This window comes from Microplitis mediator, chromosome 2, assembly GCF_029852145.1.
Source record: "Microplitis mediator isolate UGA2020A chromosome 2, iyMicMedi2.1, whole genome shotgun sequence".
NCBI classification, from domain to species: domain Eukaryota; kingdom Metazoa; phylum Arthropoda; class Insecta; order Hymenoptera; family Braconidae; genus Microplitis; species Microplitis mediator.
Genome location: NC_079970.1, coordinates 2,019,906 through 2,039,006, shown reverse-complemented (window position 1 = coordinate 2,039,006; position 19,101 = coordinate 2,019,906). Strand labels below are relative to the sequence as shown.

The window sequence follows — 19,101 nt, the reverse complement described above, 5'->3', positions numbered from 1 at the left end:
TATGTATAAGTTTTCATCATAAAATATCAAGCAATTGGCGTGAATATGTAATTTCATGGACATTTAGTACCGTGACCATTGATTATTCGACCATACATATACATATTAAAGCGCAGAGTTATTGACGCGATCAAAGAAGAGAAGATGATAAAGATGATTATATTGATGATGATGATGATCTTCCAAGAGATTGTAATTCTTCTAGCGACGAGCCGGAACTAAATGATAACCATCTCGCAAGCATCTGAGATCAACATAAACGATCAAATCTGCGAATGCTTACGGGCTCAGTATTAAAGCCAGTTGCTTGCATAAATGATAATAATGATGATACATCCATCAAATTAATCCCGGGACACATAAACTGATGTGTGTGCCATCACTACTCTGACACTGATTTTAGCATACATCAGCTAAGCTGATTGTTTGCCCACGTGAGTGTTTAATGGCTACATATGCTTTTATTAAGACGTCCCTGCCACTACCATCCCAACCTCCTCAATGGCTCTATCAGAGCAATCCAATCAATATTCAATAATTCCGAGCTGATGATTCTGGTGTTACTGAGTCCCAGATGATGCTCTGTCTGTCTTTTATTGACGCTCGATCTCGTGAGAGCTGATGCTGATATTGACGAAAGTAAATTTGGGATTAAGGGGATTCAATGATAACAATAATAATAAATTTTTAAAAATGAGTTGTTAAGAGAGCCAAGGAGGTCTTGGAGGTAGTCTTGCTACGCTATATACACGATAACGTCAAATGTAGTCTCGAGGAGAGTGGTCTGTAGGATGATGATGAAGGCTGCTTTGTAGGTGGAGATATCGGTAAGCAGAAATCAGTGGTTGGGTGGCGCCTTCCAACTTGTATACTGTGTTGATGCTCGCTTCCAACTACTGTACTCTCATATGAACACATATACTACTTATACAGACATATATATGTATGTATGTATATGATATTATGTATGTAACCTCTCTTACACCCGCATGCTTAAAAGTCTACTCGCAAACGAGCCAGTTCACCCCGACAGAGTTACTCAGACTCTCTTTGGATATATGCTGTATGCTCTTTAGCATTTACGCCTGAAATCTTATCGTCGGCTAGCCGTGGATGAGACATTTACTGAGAATTTAGCTCAGTTCGTTATAGAATCTACAATATAAACGATACTTTGTCTTTGAAGGCGAGAAACTTTGTCTTTTATTTTCACTATTCCCCTACACGATCATCATCATCATCGTCGTCATCAAAAATTATTAATTTAAAAAAAAATATAATGTAATAAATTAAATGTCAATTGATTGAACTCAAGTTGACTCGGGGCGAATTGACGTTTAATGTCAGACTGGGACAGTCGGCAGAGCTTAGTATTTTAAATAATTGCGTGTGACGGGCACGAGTATGACAGAATAGTGACATAGTACTTCACAATAACACCCTAAGGACCACTCACGTCGTACCAGGAAGTTGTCTTAAGCTCGTGTTTTTAGGTCCTGCCGACAAATATGTGTATACATGTTTTATTTTTTTATTTTTATTTTTATTTTTATTTTCACCCAGTTGTAATTGAGCTTGTCTCGCACGCAGTCTGCTCTTTAAATGAATTACGAGGCGTCTGATGTGTACGAATATACATGTATATACAAATATATACATTCCGCTTTTTTTATTTATGCTTTCATTGTTTTCAATCATATCAGACTTATTGTTGTTATAACTGGCATCATATGGTTAATTAGAGTTTAAAAATTTATTTGTTTGTTTGTTGGGTAATTATTAGATTCTATGAATTTTAAAATAAAAAATGATTTATGGTATTTTCTTTATTTCAACTAACAGTTGATAACAAATAATGAGTATTGTGTGTGAAAATAAGTTCTAATTTTTTTTTTTCAAGTGTAAATAATTATAATTATAAACCCTCTATAATTATCAGTGTACTTTAAGAATTTATATAAATTCAGATATGATTTAAATCTAATTTTGAAAATTTTTTTTCTAAGCTTTTGAAATCCGTGAGAAAATCAAAGCTTAAAATTTTAATAATTTTTTTAAACTCAAATTTACGTCCGTTAAAAAAAGTAGAATTAAAAAATTCGATACTTTCAATATTGAATTATTTGCCACTTCAAATTTTAAAGATACATTTCTATCTAAAAAACGCGGGTAAAAAATCATACCGAGTGATCGGATGTAATTTTTGAAATCTCCAAATTGATAGTATAATTTTTTCATAAATATGGAAATTAATTACTATAGTTTTTGCAAATTTAAATCAAAATTATTATTTCCATAAAAATATACGGCTTTAATAGATGTACTGTAGACTTATGAAAAAAATTTATCACACTCATCTGGTGGTGATTTTATAAAAATATATTTATTTTATAGAAGGTAAGAGACCTAGTACCCGATCAGGGAACTAGTACCTGGTCACTCATGTATTTGTATATCTATATTTACTCAATTCTACTAAATATAGTTATACAAATACATGGAGTGATCGGGTACTAGTTCCCTGATCGGGTACTAGGTCTCTTACTTTAAATAAAAAAAAAATTTAATTAAATCTAATAATCTAAGCATTTTTATTTTATCATCATTGCTACTGGTTTCATCAAGATTCAAAATTTTTTAAATTATTTTTCAAAAATCTTTCCACTCTGGCTGACATCATTTTTTTTTACCCGAATTATTTCGTTTTTTGTTCAAATTTCACAAAACCAAACTATTTTCTCATTCATTTCAAACTAAATAATTTAAATTTTATTCAAAATATTTAATTATATACAAGATAAATTAATAAAAAATTTACTTACAATTAAATCTCCTTCATTCCCTCCAATTCATCTTCCAAACTAATGAGCCATTTTATTGTCATTCTCGCATCAATTATTTAATTATCCATCGCCATCGATATCATCAGGAGCAAAAATCATATCAATTTGAATAATTGCTTGCATTAGTCTACATATCACTTCATCACTTAATTATTCATTTCCTTTGTTCTCATTTTTGATCATGTCATCCATATTAATTAGCACTAGTAACTGAATCAGCTTCCAATTCAAAAAACTGTTGGACCAAAAAATAGTACACGCCGCGACATCTGCAGCAAACAAATAAAACTATTAAAATAAACCGGTAAATTCAAACTTGCGTCGGTAATAAAGAAACTTTCCTGAGTAAATTCAATTATCCGATAGATGTCGTGGCAAAATTTCATAAAAAAAAAATATTGTGTCATTTTCGAGGTTACGTTTTTAAATACACAGTAGTGTAAACACGTGGTGACAAATAAAAGTAATAATTAATAATTAATAAATAAAATAACAAAATAATTTAAAAAAATGTTACGAAGACAAGCGCGCTTGAGACGTGAGTATCTCTACCGAAAATCAAAAGAAGACAAAATAAAAACAATTCAAGAAAAAAAAGATAAACTAAAAAAAAGTTTAGAAAATAATATACCGATACATCCTGATCTGAGAAAAGATGCTCTGTATCTCCAGCGTAAATTGGATTGGGAAGATGCTGGTCCAGAAATGGCTGTCGCACTGGGAACAGAAATGGGCGGAACAACTGGAACCCATGAAGATGATGAGTATCGTTGGGCTGGTGTTGAAGATCCTAAAATAGTCGTGACAACTTCACGTGATCCAAGCTCGCGACTCAAGATGTTCGCCAAGGAGATACGTCTAATTTTCCCCAACTCACAGAGATTGAATCGTGGTAATGCTGAAATGAAACAACTAATTGACGCCTGTCGTGCTAACGAGGTCACTGATTTCATTGTCGTCCACGAGCATCGTGGTAATCCAGACACTCTTATAATTTGTCATTTACCCTACGGTCCAACCGCTTACTTCAACATGTCCAACGTGGTAATGCGACATGACATTCCAGACATTGGTACCATGTCAGAGCAGTATCCTCACTTGATATTCCATAATTTAAAAACACCACTTGGTGTCAGGACAATGAATATACTGAAGCATTTATTCCCAGTACCTAAAGAAGACAGTAAACGTGTAATAACTTTTGCGAATCACGACGACCATATTTCATTCCGTCATTACACTTACAAAAAATCTGGTGGACAAGACGTTGAAATGACTGAAGTTGGGCCCAGATTTACTCTCAAGTTATATCAAATAAAATTGGGTACTCTTGATGCTGTTGGTGCTGCTGATACCGAATGGGCTTTGAGGCCATATATGAATACGAGTCACAAAAGAAGATTTTTATCCAACGATGATGGCTGGCACCAAGAAGATGACTTTTAAATAATTAATTATCTGTAAAATTATTTTTTTTTAAATAATATTATTATGAAATAAAATATTAATAAAACCAATACTTTTTTCTTACTGTTTTTGCATGACAATGTAACTGACTATTATGAATTTTTTTAATTTTTAAATAAATAAATAAAATGTAAATAGAATAAAATTTTAAAATGGGTATTTAAATAATTTAAAAATTAGCGCGCGCATTTTTTAAAATTTAATTATTTAAATTTATCAATTTATTTATTTAAAATTTATAAATTGATGTCTGATCATTCACACTCATATTCATATTCAAATTTCCCGGGATAATTTTTGAGATCGTACTGTCATGCGCACAAGATATAAATAAATAGTTTCTACGTCGTTATTGTGAGGGTGTTTTTAAAAACACCAACGAATTAACAATATTTTTAAAGCGATCATTACACGATCGTAAATAGTTTAATTAAATAAATAAATATCAGTGATATTTAAAATAAAGTGTTTGTTTATTTAAATAAAATAAAAATGCCATCTGAAATTCGCAAGCCCGCGAAAAATGACAAGACCCCGCGGCGCAAGAAACCTGAAGATCAGTCGAGTGGCGCAATGGACTTGTTCGCGTCTCCAAAACGTCCTAAAGTAGACGGTATGTTTATTATTTAAATAATATAAGAATGATTTTATTAGTTGAGGGAATTTTTCAGCATCAATAAAATTTATTGCATGATTTACTGTTATTTAAACTTTACAAATTATCCTGTTTCTAATGACCTTTGGTGAACTTGTAGGTTAGTTTTATCACTAGCGACCTTTGGTGGTTTGATTCTTAAACTATTTTCTTAAATTTTTTTTTATTTTATTTCTACATTTGGTAGCTTTTAAACTTTATTATTATTTTATTTTTTTTGTAGAGGATAATTTATTTAACGATCGTTTACTGGCAGGTTGACTGTAAATTTAAACCGAGCTTCAGTAAATATTAAATATATATAAATATGTAGTTTATATTTTTGTTTGGTCTCTTGTTGGTTTTTATTTTTTAATTTATCAATGAATGGTAGAGGATTTATTTAAATATTTGTTTTGCTTCAGTAGTTTATTTAAAAAATTATTGAATTTAAATTGAATGATTAATAATTAATTAATTAGTTGATTGATTGATTGCTGTAGTTAGATGACAAGCCAATTAATCTGGTCTCGATACTTTACTTGGCAAGATGTAGTCTTTTATAATTTATAGTTTTAGAAGTGACGGGTGTGTCGAGGAGTGGCCGTGTCAGGAAAAAATCATCGAAGCTGATGGACTTTGAATCACCGGATGATTTAGCAGACCACAAACTGAAAAGACAGCAAAAAGCACAGCAGCTTCATGCTCAGCAGATGCTGGAGAGATTTGAAGCACAAGCTGCCGCGGCTACTGCTGCTGCAGAAGCGAATGCTGCACAGCAGGCACTTGCGAGGAGTAGAAAAAATTCAGGAACTCACGGCGGTTCGCAGAAACTTAAACAAGAGCCGCTGTCTGATCCGGAAGAGCAAACCTCGGGGTCAGACTCCGAGGAAGTTTCTAATGACGATGACAGATTTTCGGTTGATACCCCCAGTGATGAAGAAGTTGATCCTCTGCTTATTGATGAGAAAGAAACGGGGTTCAAAAGATTAGAGCCGCCTGATCAAGAGACTCCTTCTCAAGCTAATAGTCTTTATATGCTAGAGAAGTGTAGGAGAAAGTTGATTATTAAAGATGGAAAAGTCATTGGACGTATCAAAGCTCAGAGAAAGGATAAAGGGGTAATTAATTTATTATTATTATCAAGCCAATTAATTTATTTAATTATTAAAATTTTTATTTTGTTACAGAAAACAAGATTTACTGCGTACATGTTATGGTCCAAAGAAGTTAGACAAGAATTGTTGGAAAAAAATCCTAATATGGGTAAAATAATTATTTTTGTTTTTATTTATTTATAGAAATACGATACTCAATTTCTGAGTCTTGCATTCATTATTAAAAAATCAAATCAAGATCTAAATAATTACATAAAATATCAGCACTGATTTAAAGATTGGACGACTGTCTAATTTTGAAATCCAGTAAAAGCCAATTTTTATTTCAAATTAATTTGATGGAATAAATTTACGAGATTTCAAAATGAATTTGTTTTTAAATAATAATACTGCACTATTTAATTTGTCGGATAATTTAAATATTTTTTTTATCTTTAAAGATTTTGCGACAATATCTAAAAAATTGGGTGAGCTCTGGGCAACGGTCCCTAACCTCGAGAAATACAACTGGAGACGAAGAGCCAAACGTTTAGCCACCCAACCCAATTGCAAGACGTCATTTAAAGAGGAAAACCCAATGCAGAAAATTTCACCACCCGGTTCTCGTAAGAAGTTCATCAATAAGATCGGTGAGACCTTTTAAAGTCACCGATTTTTATTTTTTTCGTAGATACCTAAATAAATTACAATACAAAATAAATAACTCAATTATTATCAACAGGAAATGGAAAAGAAATAAAATCTCCAACGAAGAAAACAGCACAATCAGGAATAGCTTCCGTAGGTGGTAATTCTCCAATGTCGCCGACGTCTAATCGCGCTGGAAAAGATCTCGTCAACGAGCCGGTGATAGGGACGGGGATGTACAAAGTTGTCGGAACACAGCCGGTGGACGTGGCCGCTCATTTGAAACTTCTCGGCGAGAGTTTGACGATTATCGGCGAACGTTTGAAAGAACACGAGGGTCAAATAGCCGTCTCTGGTAGTCTATCAGTTTTACTAGATTCTCTACTCTGTGCTTTGGGTCCTCTCGTGTGTCTCACTCAGCAAGTGCCGGAAACTGATGGCGCAGACCCTGAATTGTTATCCGAAATGCTCGATAACATTGCGTACATCATGCCAGGGTTGTAGTTTAATTACATCACGTGATTCTTGTTTAAACTTCCTCTAGTTTTAAGACAATTTGATTTTTTTTTTTTTTAATCATTTAAATTATTTTTAGAACGAAACTAAATAAATTTAAATATCTGTACAAAAATCAAATTTATAATTTGTATTAATGGTTTTAGATTAAATTGTTGATAGCATTAGAAAAATAATTTTTAATAAATATTAAACTATATTTATAGAACAAAATTAACATTATTAATTATCAATTAGTTTATTAATTAATTTATTATCATTATTGTTGAGGAGGAAGAATTGGTGGACACGTGCAAAAGAGATTTTTATCACCATAAATATCATCTATTCTACCAACTCTTGGCCATATTTTTGGAACACTTGAAAATGGCTAAAAAATAATTATTAATATATTGTTTTTATATCTCATGTTACCTGCATTGAAACAAAGAATTTTAATGTCTGTTAAATCAGTTGACAAAAGTCAATTGTAATTTAATTAATTTATTTCTTTTAGCAGAAAATGTCTAATTTCTACCGGCTAAATTAATTTAAAATTTTAGTTTAACCGACAGGATTGCATTTGTCGCCTCTGCACAAGATAGGAATTCAAACTTTCCGCGCAAGTGTGATGAAAAATCATATATTATTCTAACCAGTCAAGTTGATATTTAAATTTCAGACACTTAAACTCTTTGAATGCAGATAATTGTAAAAAATAAAGTATGTGGTACGGGATAAAATACGATCTCAGACTTAATGTGATGACAATCAACCTCAGCTTCATCTGAAATCGTCTTGTTCGATCCCTTGCCACCCACTACACTATTAAAAATAACTTACTGCAGGAAAAGCCGCCAATTCTCGTGAATAAGGTCTATCCCATTTCGAACTAATGACTTGCTCTTGAGTATGCGGTGCCATTTTCAATGGATTCACATTTATATCCATTTTTCCGTCTTCAATGTCTTTTATTTCTTTCCTGATAGCTGCAACAATAAACCAAAACTCTCAGTAAAATAAACAAATATATTTAAATATAATTATAAATCTTACATATCATTGCGTCACAAAATCTATCCAGTTCAATTTTATCCTCCGACTCAGTAGGCTCAGGCATCAGAGTACCAGGAACGGGCCAACTCATTGTCGGCGAATGGAATCCGTAGTCCATCAATCTCTTGGCAATATCGACAACTTCAATATTTGCCGTCTTTTTGAATTCTCTCACATCAAGAATAAATTCATGAGCTACTAGACCAGTCTCTCCTTTGTACAAAGTGTTGTAATACTTTTCTAATCGTTTGCTCATGTAATTAGCATTTAATATAGCGACCTGAGTGGCTTTACGAAGTCCTTTAGGTCCCATTAATTTGATATACGCCCATGATATGGGAAGAATTGCTGAAGATCCATACGGAGCCGCGGATACTGTTCCTAGACCAGCAGTGTCGTTGCTTTGACCATTCGCGGGGTCAATTACCGGATGTCCAGGTAAGAATGGCATGAGGTGACGTTTCCTATAATCAATTAAATATCAAATTTAATTAACAAGTTAATTTATATCTTAGTAGATGTCTTACACTCCAATAGGTCCCATTCCAGGTCCACCGCCTCCATGTGGAATACAAAATGTCTTGTGAAGATTAAGATGTGAAACATCACTACCATAATCACCAGGTCTGCAGAGACCTACCTGGGCATTCATATTGGCACCATCAAGATAAACTTGACCCCCAGATTTGTGCACCAGATCACAAACGTCGCCGATTGTTTCTTCAAATACTCCATTGGTAGACGGATATGTTATCATAAGGCACGACAAAGTCTGTCTGAATTTGTCAATCATCTCCTTCAGGTGTTCCAAGTCCACAGAACCGTCTTTGCGAACAAAAATCGGCTCGACTTGCATACCGGCCATCTGAGCAGACGCTGGGTTTGTTCCGTGAGCAGAAATCGGTATCAAACAAACCTTCCTGTCAATGTCGCCCTGGGACTCGTGGTAACATTGAATAGCTCGCAGACCCGCGTACTCTCCTTGAGCTCCGCTGTTTGGCTGGAAACTTATTCCATCGTAACCGGTTATCGCGCAGAGATCTTTTTCCAATTGCGCAAACAATTCTCGGTAACCTTCGGCTTGATTTACCGGAGCGAAAGGATGCATGTTGATGAAACCCGGTAGACTGGCTGGCATCATCTCGGTAGTTGAGTTCAATTTCATTGTACATGAACCCTATATTTATTATTTATAGATTTTAATATTTATAAGTTTTATGGTAAAGTAAACGAGAGTTTAATTACCAATGGAATCATGCTGTGTACTAGAGAAACGTCTTTATTTTCTAGAGCTTTCATGTATCTTACGATCCGTGTTTCTGAATGATGAATATTAAACACCGGATGTTGTAAATAAGTTGACGTACGTTTGAACGGAGATTTTTCTAGATTATTTTCATCAAGTGATTCGTTATTTACAATATCTTGGACAGTTTGATTGGCGTTAAATATTTTAAATAAATCGTTAACGTCATTCGGTGTCGTCGTTTCGTCAAGAGATATTCCAATAGACCCATCATCATTGTACCTTTAAAAATTTATATTTATATTTATAATGATGCTAGTCTAACACTCAGATAATCATGATCACATAAAAAATTACCTCAGATTAATTTCAAGACGTTGAGCATTGTCTTTAATAATTTTTAACGGTTGCTTAGGTGTAACGGTAATCGTATCAAAGAAGAAATCATTATGCATACGATTACCAGCAGCTTGAAGACCGCGCGCAAGGACAAGAGTCAAGTGATGTACTTTTTTCGAAATATCACGTATGCCCTCGGGGCCGTGATAAACTGCGTACATTGCTGACATGTTTGCAAGAAGTGCTTGAGCGGTACAAATATTGCTCGTAGCTTTGTCTCTTCTTATATGCTGCTCACGTGTTTGAAGAGTCAGACGATACGCATCCTTGCCATCACTATCTCTAGTCACACCGATTACCCTTCCGGGCATCAGTCTCACCAACTTATTGTGGCATGCGAAAAATCCAGCATGTGGTCCTCCATAGCCCAGAGGAACTCCAAAACGTTGGCTGGTTCCTACGCAAATGTCGACACCAAACTCTCCGGGAGGACGAAGAATTGCCAGAGACAGAAGATCAGTTGCTGCGCACACTAAAGTCTAATTAAAAAAAAATTAATATACAAATATTAGTATTTAGATAAATTTTATTGGGTTTCGATGACTCACTCCGTCAGCATGAGCTTTATCAACTACTTTCTGATAATCATAGATAGCTCCAGTGGTGTCTGGATACTGAAGAAGAATACCCGCAACTTGTTTCGAAGATGTGTCGACGTTAAAGACATCTCCAACTTGCAGAGTCAATCCCAAAGAGTTCGCCCGGGTTGCAATGACACTGATAGTCTGGGGATGGACTTTGTCAGAGACGAACAATATTTTCCGTTTGTTGTGGCGGTATGCAAGACCCAGAGCTTCGGCTGCTGCCGTTCCTTCGTCGAGAAGTGACGCATTTGCTACTTCCATGCCTGTCATATCGCAGATCATCGTCTGGTAGTTTAAAAGACTTTCTAATCTTCCTTGTGCTATTTCCGGTTGATACGGCGTATACTGCGTGGTCCTGTTGAAAATTTTAATGGAGCTTACCTCAAGAGCTCAAAAGTTTACCAGTAGTAAAGTTTTCGAGCTCTCAACAGCGGGAAGTTTTGGAGTTTTTCAGATTTTTTTTTACTCGGGTATATCGGGCACGTGGCCCTAGTAAATAAATTTAATTTTAAAAAATTACCATCCAGGATTTTCAAATATATTTCTCATAATCGTCAGTGGAACACAGCAATTGTAATATCCCATACCAATGTATGTTCTCCATACTTTATTTTTTTGCGACATCTCGGTTATTCTTTTAATCAGTTCATATTCAGCTGGAAAGTAATAACATAAATAAATAAATAAATAATGAAATATATTACTATCAATGAATAAAAACACGTGTGAGATAATTTGAAATTGAAAGATCACGTGAATTTGAATGCAGCAACACGAGCATGAACTCAATGACCCAAGATATCAGCATATCAACGCTGATTAAAAATAATCAATTTTTAATTATTATTAGAGCCACGAGTTATCGAATTTTAAAAAATTAACCGCCTTACACAACTTATTGTTGAAAAATACTGATAAACAAATAAAATTTATTGCAGAATAAAATGTTTTAATTATTTCTTCATCAGTATTAATAAATATTTAAATTTTCCATACTCACTGATCGGGTGATCCAGTTCTAGATCCTTATTTCTTCGTATATTACTGGGGACCGCAGCGTTTGTTAATTCTTCTAATGACTAAAGCAATTTTTAAATTTATTTAAATATTTATTGCACAATAAATTAATAGTTTTTCAAAATTGGGTAACTTTTCAGTCAAATTTTAATCATTTTTATTTTTGTAATTTTTACGAGCAATAAGTCAGGGAATTTCACGAAAATAAACGAGAAATATTTTTGAAATTTTATGAGAAATGTAAATTTTTGAATGATCAGACTTCAAAAGAGTGACGAAAAAAATAAATAAATTTGTAATTAAATGAATTATTAGACTCCAAGGTCCTGACATTTATGACAAATCACAATAAATTTATCATAAATCTTAATTTGTTTCATATTTTTCATTGCAATTACAAGTTACTAATATCTACTAAATAATGACTGTCATCAACAGTAAAAATATATATCAGTTACCCGACTTTTCCATAATTACCCAACCAAATCTTACCTTAAATCCAATAGTCTTGAGCATCTCCAACTGTTCATGATCTCGCGGGCCGATGTGCCGTGACTGGAACTCACGTTCACGAAATAATTCATCAAATTTATGAGCTCGGGTACTCAGAGCTAATCCACGAACACGTTTTAAATTATCCTGGACCAGAAATTTGGTACAGCGGGAAAATCTCCACGTACATTGCATCTCTTTTATTAAAATACGAACGATAGTTTAAATTCAAAGAATAAAAGTAAACTGAAAGACGTCAATGGGCTAAGACGTTTTATATTGACGTTTGCTGTGACATCACGAGAAAATATCACAATTGTCTGATTGCACATGAACTTTTTTGACCCTGACATATTCTTTAATAAACGATAAACAATATTTATAAAAACAATAATAATAATAATAAATAAATGAATAAATTAATTATATATTTACCTGAGAAAATTCAAAAATATTTTATTAATCTTAAAATTATTTAAACATATCAATTGTTAGAAAGCATATAAACAAATAATTCTATCAATCTTATCAAAATATAATTAATTATTCACTGAAAGAAAATAATAGTATTGATACATATAAGGAAATAAAACTACATCATATATTTATCTTTGTGTTCAGTAAGAATTTTAGCAGAAGATTTAGCATCTAGGAAAAGAGCACCGACTTCTTGAATATCTTCCTTTTTAATCGTCGATCTCCCGTTTATTTTAGCGGTCAGTGACGCCGGAGTGAGCAACTGAACGACATATCTAAGAGTAGTTTTCGTTCCCAGTTCTCCAAGAGCCGCAAAAGCTTCGTCGTCAACCTGAAGACCCTCTGTCATCGCTCGTAACTTAATGATCTGTTCTATTTCAGCGTTTGAGTAAGGAAGAGTTTTTATGATGAGAAGACGATCCAGCAAGTCCAGTGGGATTCCATGTGGTGCGACAATGTCCTCGGTACCTCTGATGACACAGTGGCCACGATTCGTCGCGAATATTACGATGGGTGCAATCGCACTCTCGAGTGAACGGTGGAGGTAAGTGAAGGTTTCAATGTCCAACATGTGAACTTCGTCGACAAACAAAACTCCGGGTACTAATTCAGCGATTCCTTGATCTATGTACTGGTTCACTACTTTGTTTATTTCTTTTCTCAGTTTGTCTGCGATAAAAAATTAAACAGTTAAAGATTTTAAGCGTAAAATTGATTGGATAATAAAATAAATAAAATGATAAAAGACATTACCAGTTATTTCTGTTTTTTTAGGCTTCATCAGCTGCCCCATCATCGACATGATGTCTTGTCCACCTTGTGGTTTAGCATTGGCTACATCCAAGTCATGAAGAGTTACATCTTGAACAACTTCTTTCTTTTTGTGAACGTCACCTTTAGGGAGAGGAACGTATTCCTCAGCTTCGAGATCAAATTCAGTTGCGTAGTTGTCACTTCTACCCTGTCTTTTTACAGCACCGCTGTTAGCCTCAATATAAATGACATCTCCCGTCTCAACCTTCTCTTTCTGAAGCGACTGATAGATTGAAGGATCCAGTTTCAGTTGCTTCGTACCCTTGGCTGTTTTCAGCCCGATGATGACATGTGAGACCGTCTTCCCGTACCCGCCCATCGGGTTTTCCGTCTCAACTGGCGTCAGTTCTGTAACTTCACCCTCGTAAACTTCCTTGGTTTCTTTTATTCTCAGCCCAATAGCGCGACGAAAATTTTCCATCAACACCTCGGTCTTCTTGATCTCCGAACTGTAGACTTCTGACCCGACCATCGGGCAAAATGGCACTTTGTTACCCAGTTCTTGGGCAATTGCTAGAGCTATTGCTGTCTTTCCAGTACCCGGTGGTCCAGCCAGCAGGATAGCGCGGCCAGCCATTTTCTTTGATTTTATCAAGTCCACGACAATTCCTGCAGCCTGAAATATTTTAATGTTCATTCAAATAATTTCCTCAGTATCTAATTTATTTTTTAAAAAATTAAACAAAGTTCTAACCTCTCGTGCACTTTCTTGACCAACAAGACCAGCGGCTGATTGTATTGCGATACCATTTTCATCAAGACCTAGACCTTTGATATGAGTATGGGCTGATATTCTTTGAGTTTTAACAGAACTTTTAACTTCCTCGATCTTCATGTTAATTTGTAATTAATTAATTACAGTAACAATAGTCTTAATACTGACAATCTAACCCAAGAATCCAACGGCAACGTGATTATTGATAAAACAACCGGCTATTTACCGCCTTCAGTTTGTGAGCAAAAAAAAAATCAAAACTTAAACAAGCGAACATCTAGATGTCAACTAAATTTAGCTTTATCGCTACATTTTTTTTGGGTGGCGCGCATGTTAAATTCTCATCACGTGACCGATTTTGACGTTAAAAAGCAGCGTCAAGCGTCAGCATGAAAAAGCACCTTACTGTCCGACAATGACGTTAAGTTGATAACTTAACGACAAGTTTCTGGCAAGCCGGGTCGGGATTTTCTGACGACTTACAGTAGAGACTATCGGGAAAAAAAAATATCTAAGAGAAAAAAAATAATTCCAGCGAGGGATAATGAACACTATCTAGAGTATCCCGAAGAGGTATCGAGAATAAATAAATCTTTGAAAAAATTATTTACAAATTTATTTATATAATCTGTCAATCATTATTAAAATAATATTAATTAATTAATTTCTCTAAAGCGCTAAATAAAATATATTTAATAATAATTTTAGCACCTAATACACTCTCATATCAATAATTTGAAAAAAAAAATTTAAACTTACAATAAAAAAAAAAATTGCTTGACAAAAACAATACAAAAAAAAATTGCTTGACAAAAACAATACAAAAAAACGCTTCGCTTATGAGGCGTGCAAAACACATAATAAACCAGTAATTACTTATTACTGAAACTTATATTGATGTTTCTGTGACTGAATGGATTTCAATGCGCTTATTGACTAATTTCTTAGCTCATTACTAATTCATTGAATGAATATGTGAACTGCTATTTGAGGAAGCTGCTTCATTCTCATTTTCAGTGCTTTTACTTGCATCAGTGCCTCATCTTGCTGTTGTTCCGCAACTGACGCTTTTCTTTTAGCCTGTTCACTCTCCAATTGCCAAGCCGAGCAAGCGGCACGTGCTTGATTTATCCTCTCATCCCAAGTAGCCAGTTGAGCGCAACTTGAAGTCAACTCTTCTCTCACCCTCTGAACATGCAACTTATTGCCTTGTATTTACCACTGTTCAACTTACTTTTCCCTTTACAAGTAATAATAAACAGGAGGGAGAGACAAAGTGGATTTTCTAAAAAAAATTATAATATTATAAAATTATTTTTTTCCAGTCCCCATGTAAATATTTGGTGTTAACATAACCCAGCAATAAAAAGATGAAAATTTTTTTTTTAATGTTGGGCAAAATGGGCTTCTCTAAAAAAATGAAAACTTTGAATAATAATTTTTGGGTAGCCCGCACTGACCCATCATATCCAGGTTATTTTTCATGAAGTTAAAAAAAAAAAAAAAAATTATTTATGAGGCTCATTCCGAGCCTTTTCTTTGTATAAAATGATGTATGTATTTATTAATTTCAATATAAGTATGGATTTACTCTGACAGTGATCCAGAATTGCTAGGGTTTATTGAAAATCCATTAACAAGTGGTGATGCTCCTAATGGCTGTGTACGCGATGGCGATAATCCTTGATTTGCAAATCAAATTGACTACTATTGAAACCGCTGAGTTTTGATGTCGAGCTACTTAATTGAGATATATGATTAGAAAATGGATCTGATACTGAATGACTTAAAAATGGCATCGTCTGCAATAAAATAATGAAAAATTATTTTTAAATTCATAAAAATTATTCAGTAAATTAAAAAAATAAAACTTACCGATTCAATTGGATCTTGATGGGAAAATCTTAATTCAGTTAAAAATCCAGCGGATTGTAAATGCTGTAGTGGACTAGACGTAGAAGGTGAAGAATTCGATAAAACCGAGCGCTTAGCCATACCGGGAATATTAATTGGCGCAGAACTATCGAGTAATCCAGAGCTCGCGAGACCCGCAGATATTAAATTGCTTATTGGAGAGTTGGTGACTCGGTGCATCGAGTCTACTAGATTTAATGGGTCGTCTAAATGCAATTCGTCCAATGCGTTACCTAAAATCAAAATTACAAATAACAAATCGTTAATTGCAAATTCTTGTGTTTTGAGTATTATCAATAAATAAATATAAAAATTACTCAGCTACTGCTGATTTAACAGTATCATTTGGGTAAAATGAACTACTTGAAAGTGGTGATACCGTTGATGCTAACGAGTGTCCCAATGAACCGTTTAAATTATAAGCCAACACAAGACTTTGTTTACGTTGTAATTTTTCAGATTTTGTTAATATTGGACCCTTTTCTATTGCTATTAAGGTAAGTGACCCCTCTATTTTAGCTGATCGGATGTATATAATTTGTTCACATCTATTCTAGATATTTATATTTATTTTGAAATATAACTTAATCAATTTGTTTATTTATTTTGACATTAACAAATTAAATTGACTTTTTTGCATATAAATGCTGATAATCTCAAAAGAAATAAAACTAAGGTGGCCAATAGAGGGGTCACTTACCTTACTTGCTTTAATTTATTATTAAAAAAAAAATTTTTTTAATTCATATCAATCCCCAGAAAATTAATTAATTACTATAATAAAGTTTAATTAAATACTTACAAGTTGGAGCGGCAGAGACAGCCGATCGGTTCTCGTGTGGCTCGGGCGATCACCGAAGTTAAGCAGCACCGAGCATGGTCGCAACTTGGCTGGGTAACCGCTTAGCCACGCGTTGAGCTCGATCGGAGGTCTCTGGGCGTTCGGGATGAAGATCCAGTGATCGGTAAAATGGGAATTTTACCGATCACTGAAGCCTCACCCAAACCGAACTGTACTGGCAATGGTTTTCTCTGTGGTTTCCCTTGCCCCTATACCCCCACAGCCAAGGTGGAGGATAGGGTATCACCGTAATGGTACAGTACAGTATAAGCACAAGTCGGGCCACAGCCGCACAATGAAAAGCAGATAAAGAAAGGAAGCAGTTGCGATGTAAAGGCAAAAAGTGTAAAAGGTCGTACATGCGGCTATACACTGGAACAATTATAAAAAAAAAATACTTACAAGTTGTAAAAAACGATTATGATTAAATAGCGTACTATATAGCATAAATATATTTAATATTGATAAATTCGCGTAAAAATCTAATTAAGAGAGCTGTATGTTGGTAGAGTATCATGTGTATAGAAATAAAAAGTACGCTTGTAATTGTATGTAATTTTTACAACTTCCTGTTTAATGAAAAATTACTGAGTTTATACTTTACATCGATTAAAGACCGACATAAAAACTTTTCGAACATATTAAATAGAAATTTAAATTATAAATTGAAAGTAAGTAAATTCTTAGAGTAACTCCTTATTGGAAGTTTCAATTAAAATGGAAAAATGCAAACTCAAGTTAAGCACAAAAATTTGTTTAGAAAACATTAAATTTTATGAAGAAAAACCTTGCTGAGATGAATAAATGAATTGCCATCTAGTGATGCAAAGACAATCTGTCTGGTACAATCTTAATTCCCTTCGGTATAGCTAAAGAAAAAATTAAAAGTGATTTAATTATTGAAATTAAATATTTCATAATTATTAAATATTAAATAATTAAAATTTAAAAATACATACGTTTTTCAAAACGGTTTTCATACACCTTTTTTTTACCACTGGGTCTTGTTACAATCAGTGTACCATCACGTGTACAAGAAAAATCTATTTGTGAAATGAGTGACTCACTCATTATTAATTCTGCGTTTATAGCTAACATAACGGCATCACAACGAACAGCCAATTTTTTAACCTCTTTAGCGCTTTCGTAAGTAAGATAGTGGTTGACGAGGGATAATTCACACATATATTGTAGTCTTAATAATTCATATTTCGAAGCAGCTTCTAGCAAAGATTCTGCATGATCATCCAAATCTTTGACTTTCCCAGTGTAGATATGTTCTAAAACTTTTTCAAATATTTCTGGCTTGATATCCGTAACAACCAATTGGTTATCATTGTTGTCAGACATTTGTTGATGACCAGCAATAATTTTAGATAGTGTCGGACATCGTATTTCTATAACAGTTTTATGGACTGAAAATTCAACACCTTGCACATAAATCTTAATGTCACCGTCACCTTTAAGTGGATACAAATGCGAGATATCATCTAAATTCAAAACTTGTTTAATTTGATAAATTAATTCTTCTAAAGGAAATATAGGATTATCATCCAAGTAAATGTTGAGTTCGATCAACAATGTCATGGTATCATTGGGCAATAATTTATCTTCAGTGTTTGGTAATTCGCTCTGACTAAGAATAATGCTGTAACCAACTTCAGGTCCATAATAATAAGTCGAATCAAATTTCCGGTTCTTACGTCCAATGAAAAACTTATTATCGTCGGCGTCGACCAGGTAAAAATTACAGGTGACATGATTCTTAGGTTTTAATTCTTCAACAGCGTCGAATAATATCTGGAATCCAGAACGCAATTCATTATGACGAAAATCCAACTTGACGTACCAGTCAATTTCATGATCTTGAAAATTTGTAGAAAAGAAGTAAGTCTCTTCGACAGGACCCACTGAAGAATCAATCTTGCACGTATCTACTTTTGCGAATGTTTCACTTATATTTTTTAATTTCCATGTACGATATTCTGTTTGAACGTTTCGTTCTATCTTTTTTAACGGCATTTTTAAACTCGACACTTTTTATACTTAACAATTTTTTTTTCTTAATTATATTTTTTAAAGAAACACGAGATATAGAGCTAGATATTTTTTACGTATCAAAATGGCAGCTCGACTGTGAGTGAGAGCTGAGAGACGCCGGTTCAGGTTCACACGTCATACGCCTCTGCTGGTCACCAATTTCAATAAACTACCTGAACGCCCCTATCGAGCCAAGGGATAATTACAATAAACGGCATAGATTTGAAAACTACACTTACAATCAGCGGCGTGTATTCATACGGCTCGTTGAAGTTGGCCCCTTTCAAATTTTTTTTGACACTTTTTTGGAATTTGGTTATTAT

General features: G+C 33.9%; 5 protein-coding genes across 8 annotated transcripts; 2 read left to right on the top strand and 3 right to left on the bottom strand.

Moving 5' to 3' along the window:
• Positions 1-3,250: 3,250 nt before the first annotated feature.
• LOC130663996 (U3 small nucleolar ribonucleoprotein protein IMP4) lies at positions 3,251-4,405 on the top strand. The gene has a single exon (XM_057463612.1). It carries the CDS (start codon positions 3,354-3,356, stop codon positions 4,287-4,289), a length of 936 nt encoding a protein of 311 aa, XP_057319595.1. The 5' UTR covers positions 3,251-3,353; the 3' UTR covers positions 4,290-4,405.
• A 252-nt stretch (positions 4,406-4,657) lies between these two features.
• On the top strand, positions 4,658-7,418 carry LOC130663995 (HMG box-containing protein 4). 3 transcript variants are annotated; one of them, XM_057463611.1, is made up of 5 exons: positions 4,658-4,923; positions 5,518-6,065; positions 6,135-6,210; positions 6,503-6,667; positions 6,784-7,418. In XM_057463611.1, exons 1-5 carry the CDS (start codon positions 4,803-4,805, stop codon positions 7,191-7,193), a joined length of 1,320 nt encoding a protein of 439 aa, XP_057319594.1. In that variant the 5' UTR covers positions 4,658-4,802; the 3' UTR covers positions 7,194-7,418. The 3 variants fall into 3 exon arrangements, with proteins under 3 accessions (XP_057319594.1, XP_057319593.1, XP_057319592.1); XM_057463610.1 differs by having other exon boundaries at positions 4,660-4,923; positions 5,524-6,065; positions 6,503-6,691; XM_057463609.1 differs by having other exon boundaries at positions 4,661-4,923; positions 6,503-6,691.
• LOC130663992 (glycine dehydrogenase (decarboxylating), mitochondrial) lies at positions 7,370-12,227 on the bottom strand. Its single transcript, XM_057463606.1, has 10 exons — positions 11,979-12,227; positions 11,470-11,548; positions 10,990-11,125; positions 10,434-10,824; positions 9,844-10,364; positions 9,486-9,768; positions 8,768-9,417; positions 8,241-8,704; positions 8,028-8,173; positions 7,370-7,575 (listed from the first exon to the last, which is right to left on the bottom strand). Exons 1-10 carry the CDS (start codon positions 12,171-12,173, stop codon positions 7,465-7,467), a joined length of 2,976 nt encoding a protein of 991 aa, XP_057319589.1. The 5' UTR covers positions 12,174-12,227; the 3' UTR covers positions 7,370-7,464.
• A 174-nt stretch (positions 12,228-12,401) lies between these two features.
• LOC130663994 (ruvB-like helicase 1) lies at positions 12,402-14,236 on the bottom strand. The gene is made up of 3 exons (XM_057463608.1): positions 13,963-14,236; positions 13,209-13,884; positions 12,402-13,124 (listed from the first exon to the last, which is right to left on the bottom strand). The coding sequence occupies exons 1-3, from the start codon at positions 14,101-14,103 to the stop codon at positions 12,571-12,573; spliced, it is 1,371 nt and encodes a 456-aa protein (XP_057319591.1). The 5' UTR covers positions 14,104-14,236; the 3' UTR covers positions 12,402-12,570.
• Positions 14,237-14,583: 347 nt separating this feature from the next.
• On the bottom strand, positions 14,584-18,936 carry LOC130663692 (speckle-type POZ protein-like). Of its 2 annotated transcripts, XM_057463094.1 has the most exons (6): positions 17,698-18,934; positions 17,526-17,607; positions 16,700-17,110; positions 15,859-16,130; positions 15,575-15,785; positions 14,584-15,268 (listed from the first exon to the last, which is right to left on the bottom strand). In XM_057463094.1, the coding sequence occupies exons 1-2, from the start codon at positions 18,758-18,760 to the stop codon at positions 17,555-17,557; spliced, it is 1,116 nt and encodes a 371-aa protein (XP_057319077.1). In that variant the 5' UTR covers positions 18,761-18,934; the 3' UTR covers positions 14,584-15,268; positions 15,575-15,785; positions 15,859-16,130; positions 16,700-17,110; positions 17,526-17,554. The 2 variants fall into 2 exon arrangements, with proteins under 2 accessions (XP_057319077.1, XP_057319078.1); XM_057463095.1 differs by lacking the exon at positions 16,700-17,110 and having other exon boundaries at positions 17,698-18,936.
• Between the last annotated feature and the right edge of the window lie 165 nt (positions 18,937-19,101).

What these genes read in the sequence shown, in the direction of transcription:
- LOC130663996 (XM_057463612.1), top strand. Translation starts at nt 3,354, where the DNA reads ATGTTACGAAGACAAGCGCGCTTGAGACGTGAGTATCTCTACCGAAAA.
- LOC130663992 (XM_057463606.1), bottom strand. Translation starts at nt 12,173, where the DNA reads ATGCAATGTACGTGGAGATTTTCCCGCTGTACCAAATTTCTGGTCCAG. An exon ending in TCAAGACTATTGGATTTAAG is followed by an intron (nt 11,549 to 11,978) that starts GTAAGATTTGGT and finishes AAATTGCTTTAG; the next exon opens with TCATTAGAAGAATTAACAAA. An exon ending in TACACAGCATGATTCCATTG is followed by an intron (nt 9,418 to 9,485) that starts GTAATTAAACTC and finishes TAATAAATATAG; the next exon opens with GGTTCATGTACAATGAAATT.
- LOC130663994 (XM_057463608.1), bottom strand. Translation starts at nt 14,103, where the DNA reads ATGAAGATCGAGGAAGTTAAAAGTTCTGTTAAAACTCAAAGAATATCA. An exon ending in GTCAAGAAAGTGCACGAGAG is followed by an intron (nt 13,885 to 13,962) that starts GTTAGAACTTTG and finishes AAAATATTTCAG; the next exon opens with GCTGCAGGAATTGTCGTGGA. An exon ending in TAAAAAAACAGAAATAACTG is followed by an intron (nt 13,125 to 13,208) that starts GTAATGTCTTTT and finishes TTTTTATCGCAG; the next exon opens with ACAAACTGAGAAAAGAAATA.
- LOC130663692 (XM_057463094.1), bottom strand. Translation starts at nt 18,760, where the DNA reads ATGCCGTTAAAAAAGATAGAACGAAACGTTCAAACAGAATATCGTACA. An exon ending in TGAAAACCGTTTTGAAAAAC is followed by an intron (nt 17,608 to 17,697) that starts GTATGTATTTTT and finishes TTTTTTCTTTAG; the next exon opens with CTATACCGAAGGGAATTAAG.
- LOC130663995 (XM_057463609.1), top strand. Translation starts at nt 4,803, where the DNA reads ATGCCATCTGAAATTCGCAAGCCCGCGAAAAATGACAAGACCCCGCGG. An exon ending in CTCAGAGAAAGGATAAAGGG is followed by an intron (nt 6,066 to 6,134) that starts GTAATTAATTTA and finishes ATTTTGTTACAG; the next exon opens with AAAACAAGATTTACTGCGTA. An exon ending in GGAAAAAAATCCTAATATGG is followed by an intron (nt 6,211 to 6,502) that starts GTAAAATAATTA and finishes TTATCTTTAAAG; the next exon opens with ATTTTGCGACAATATCTAAA.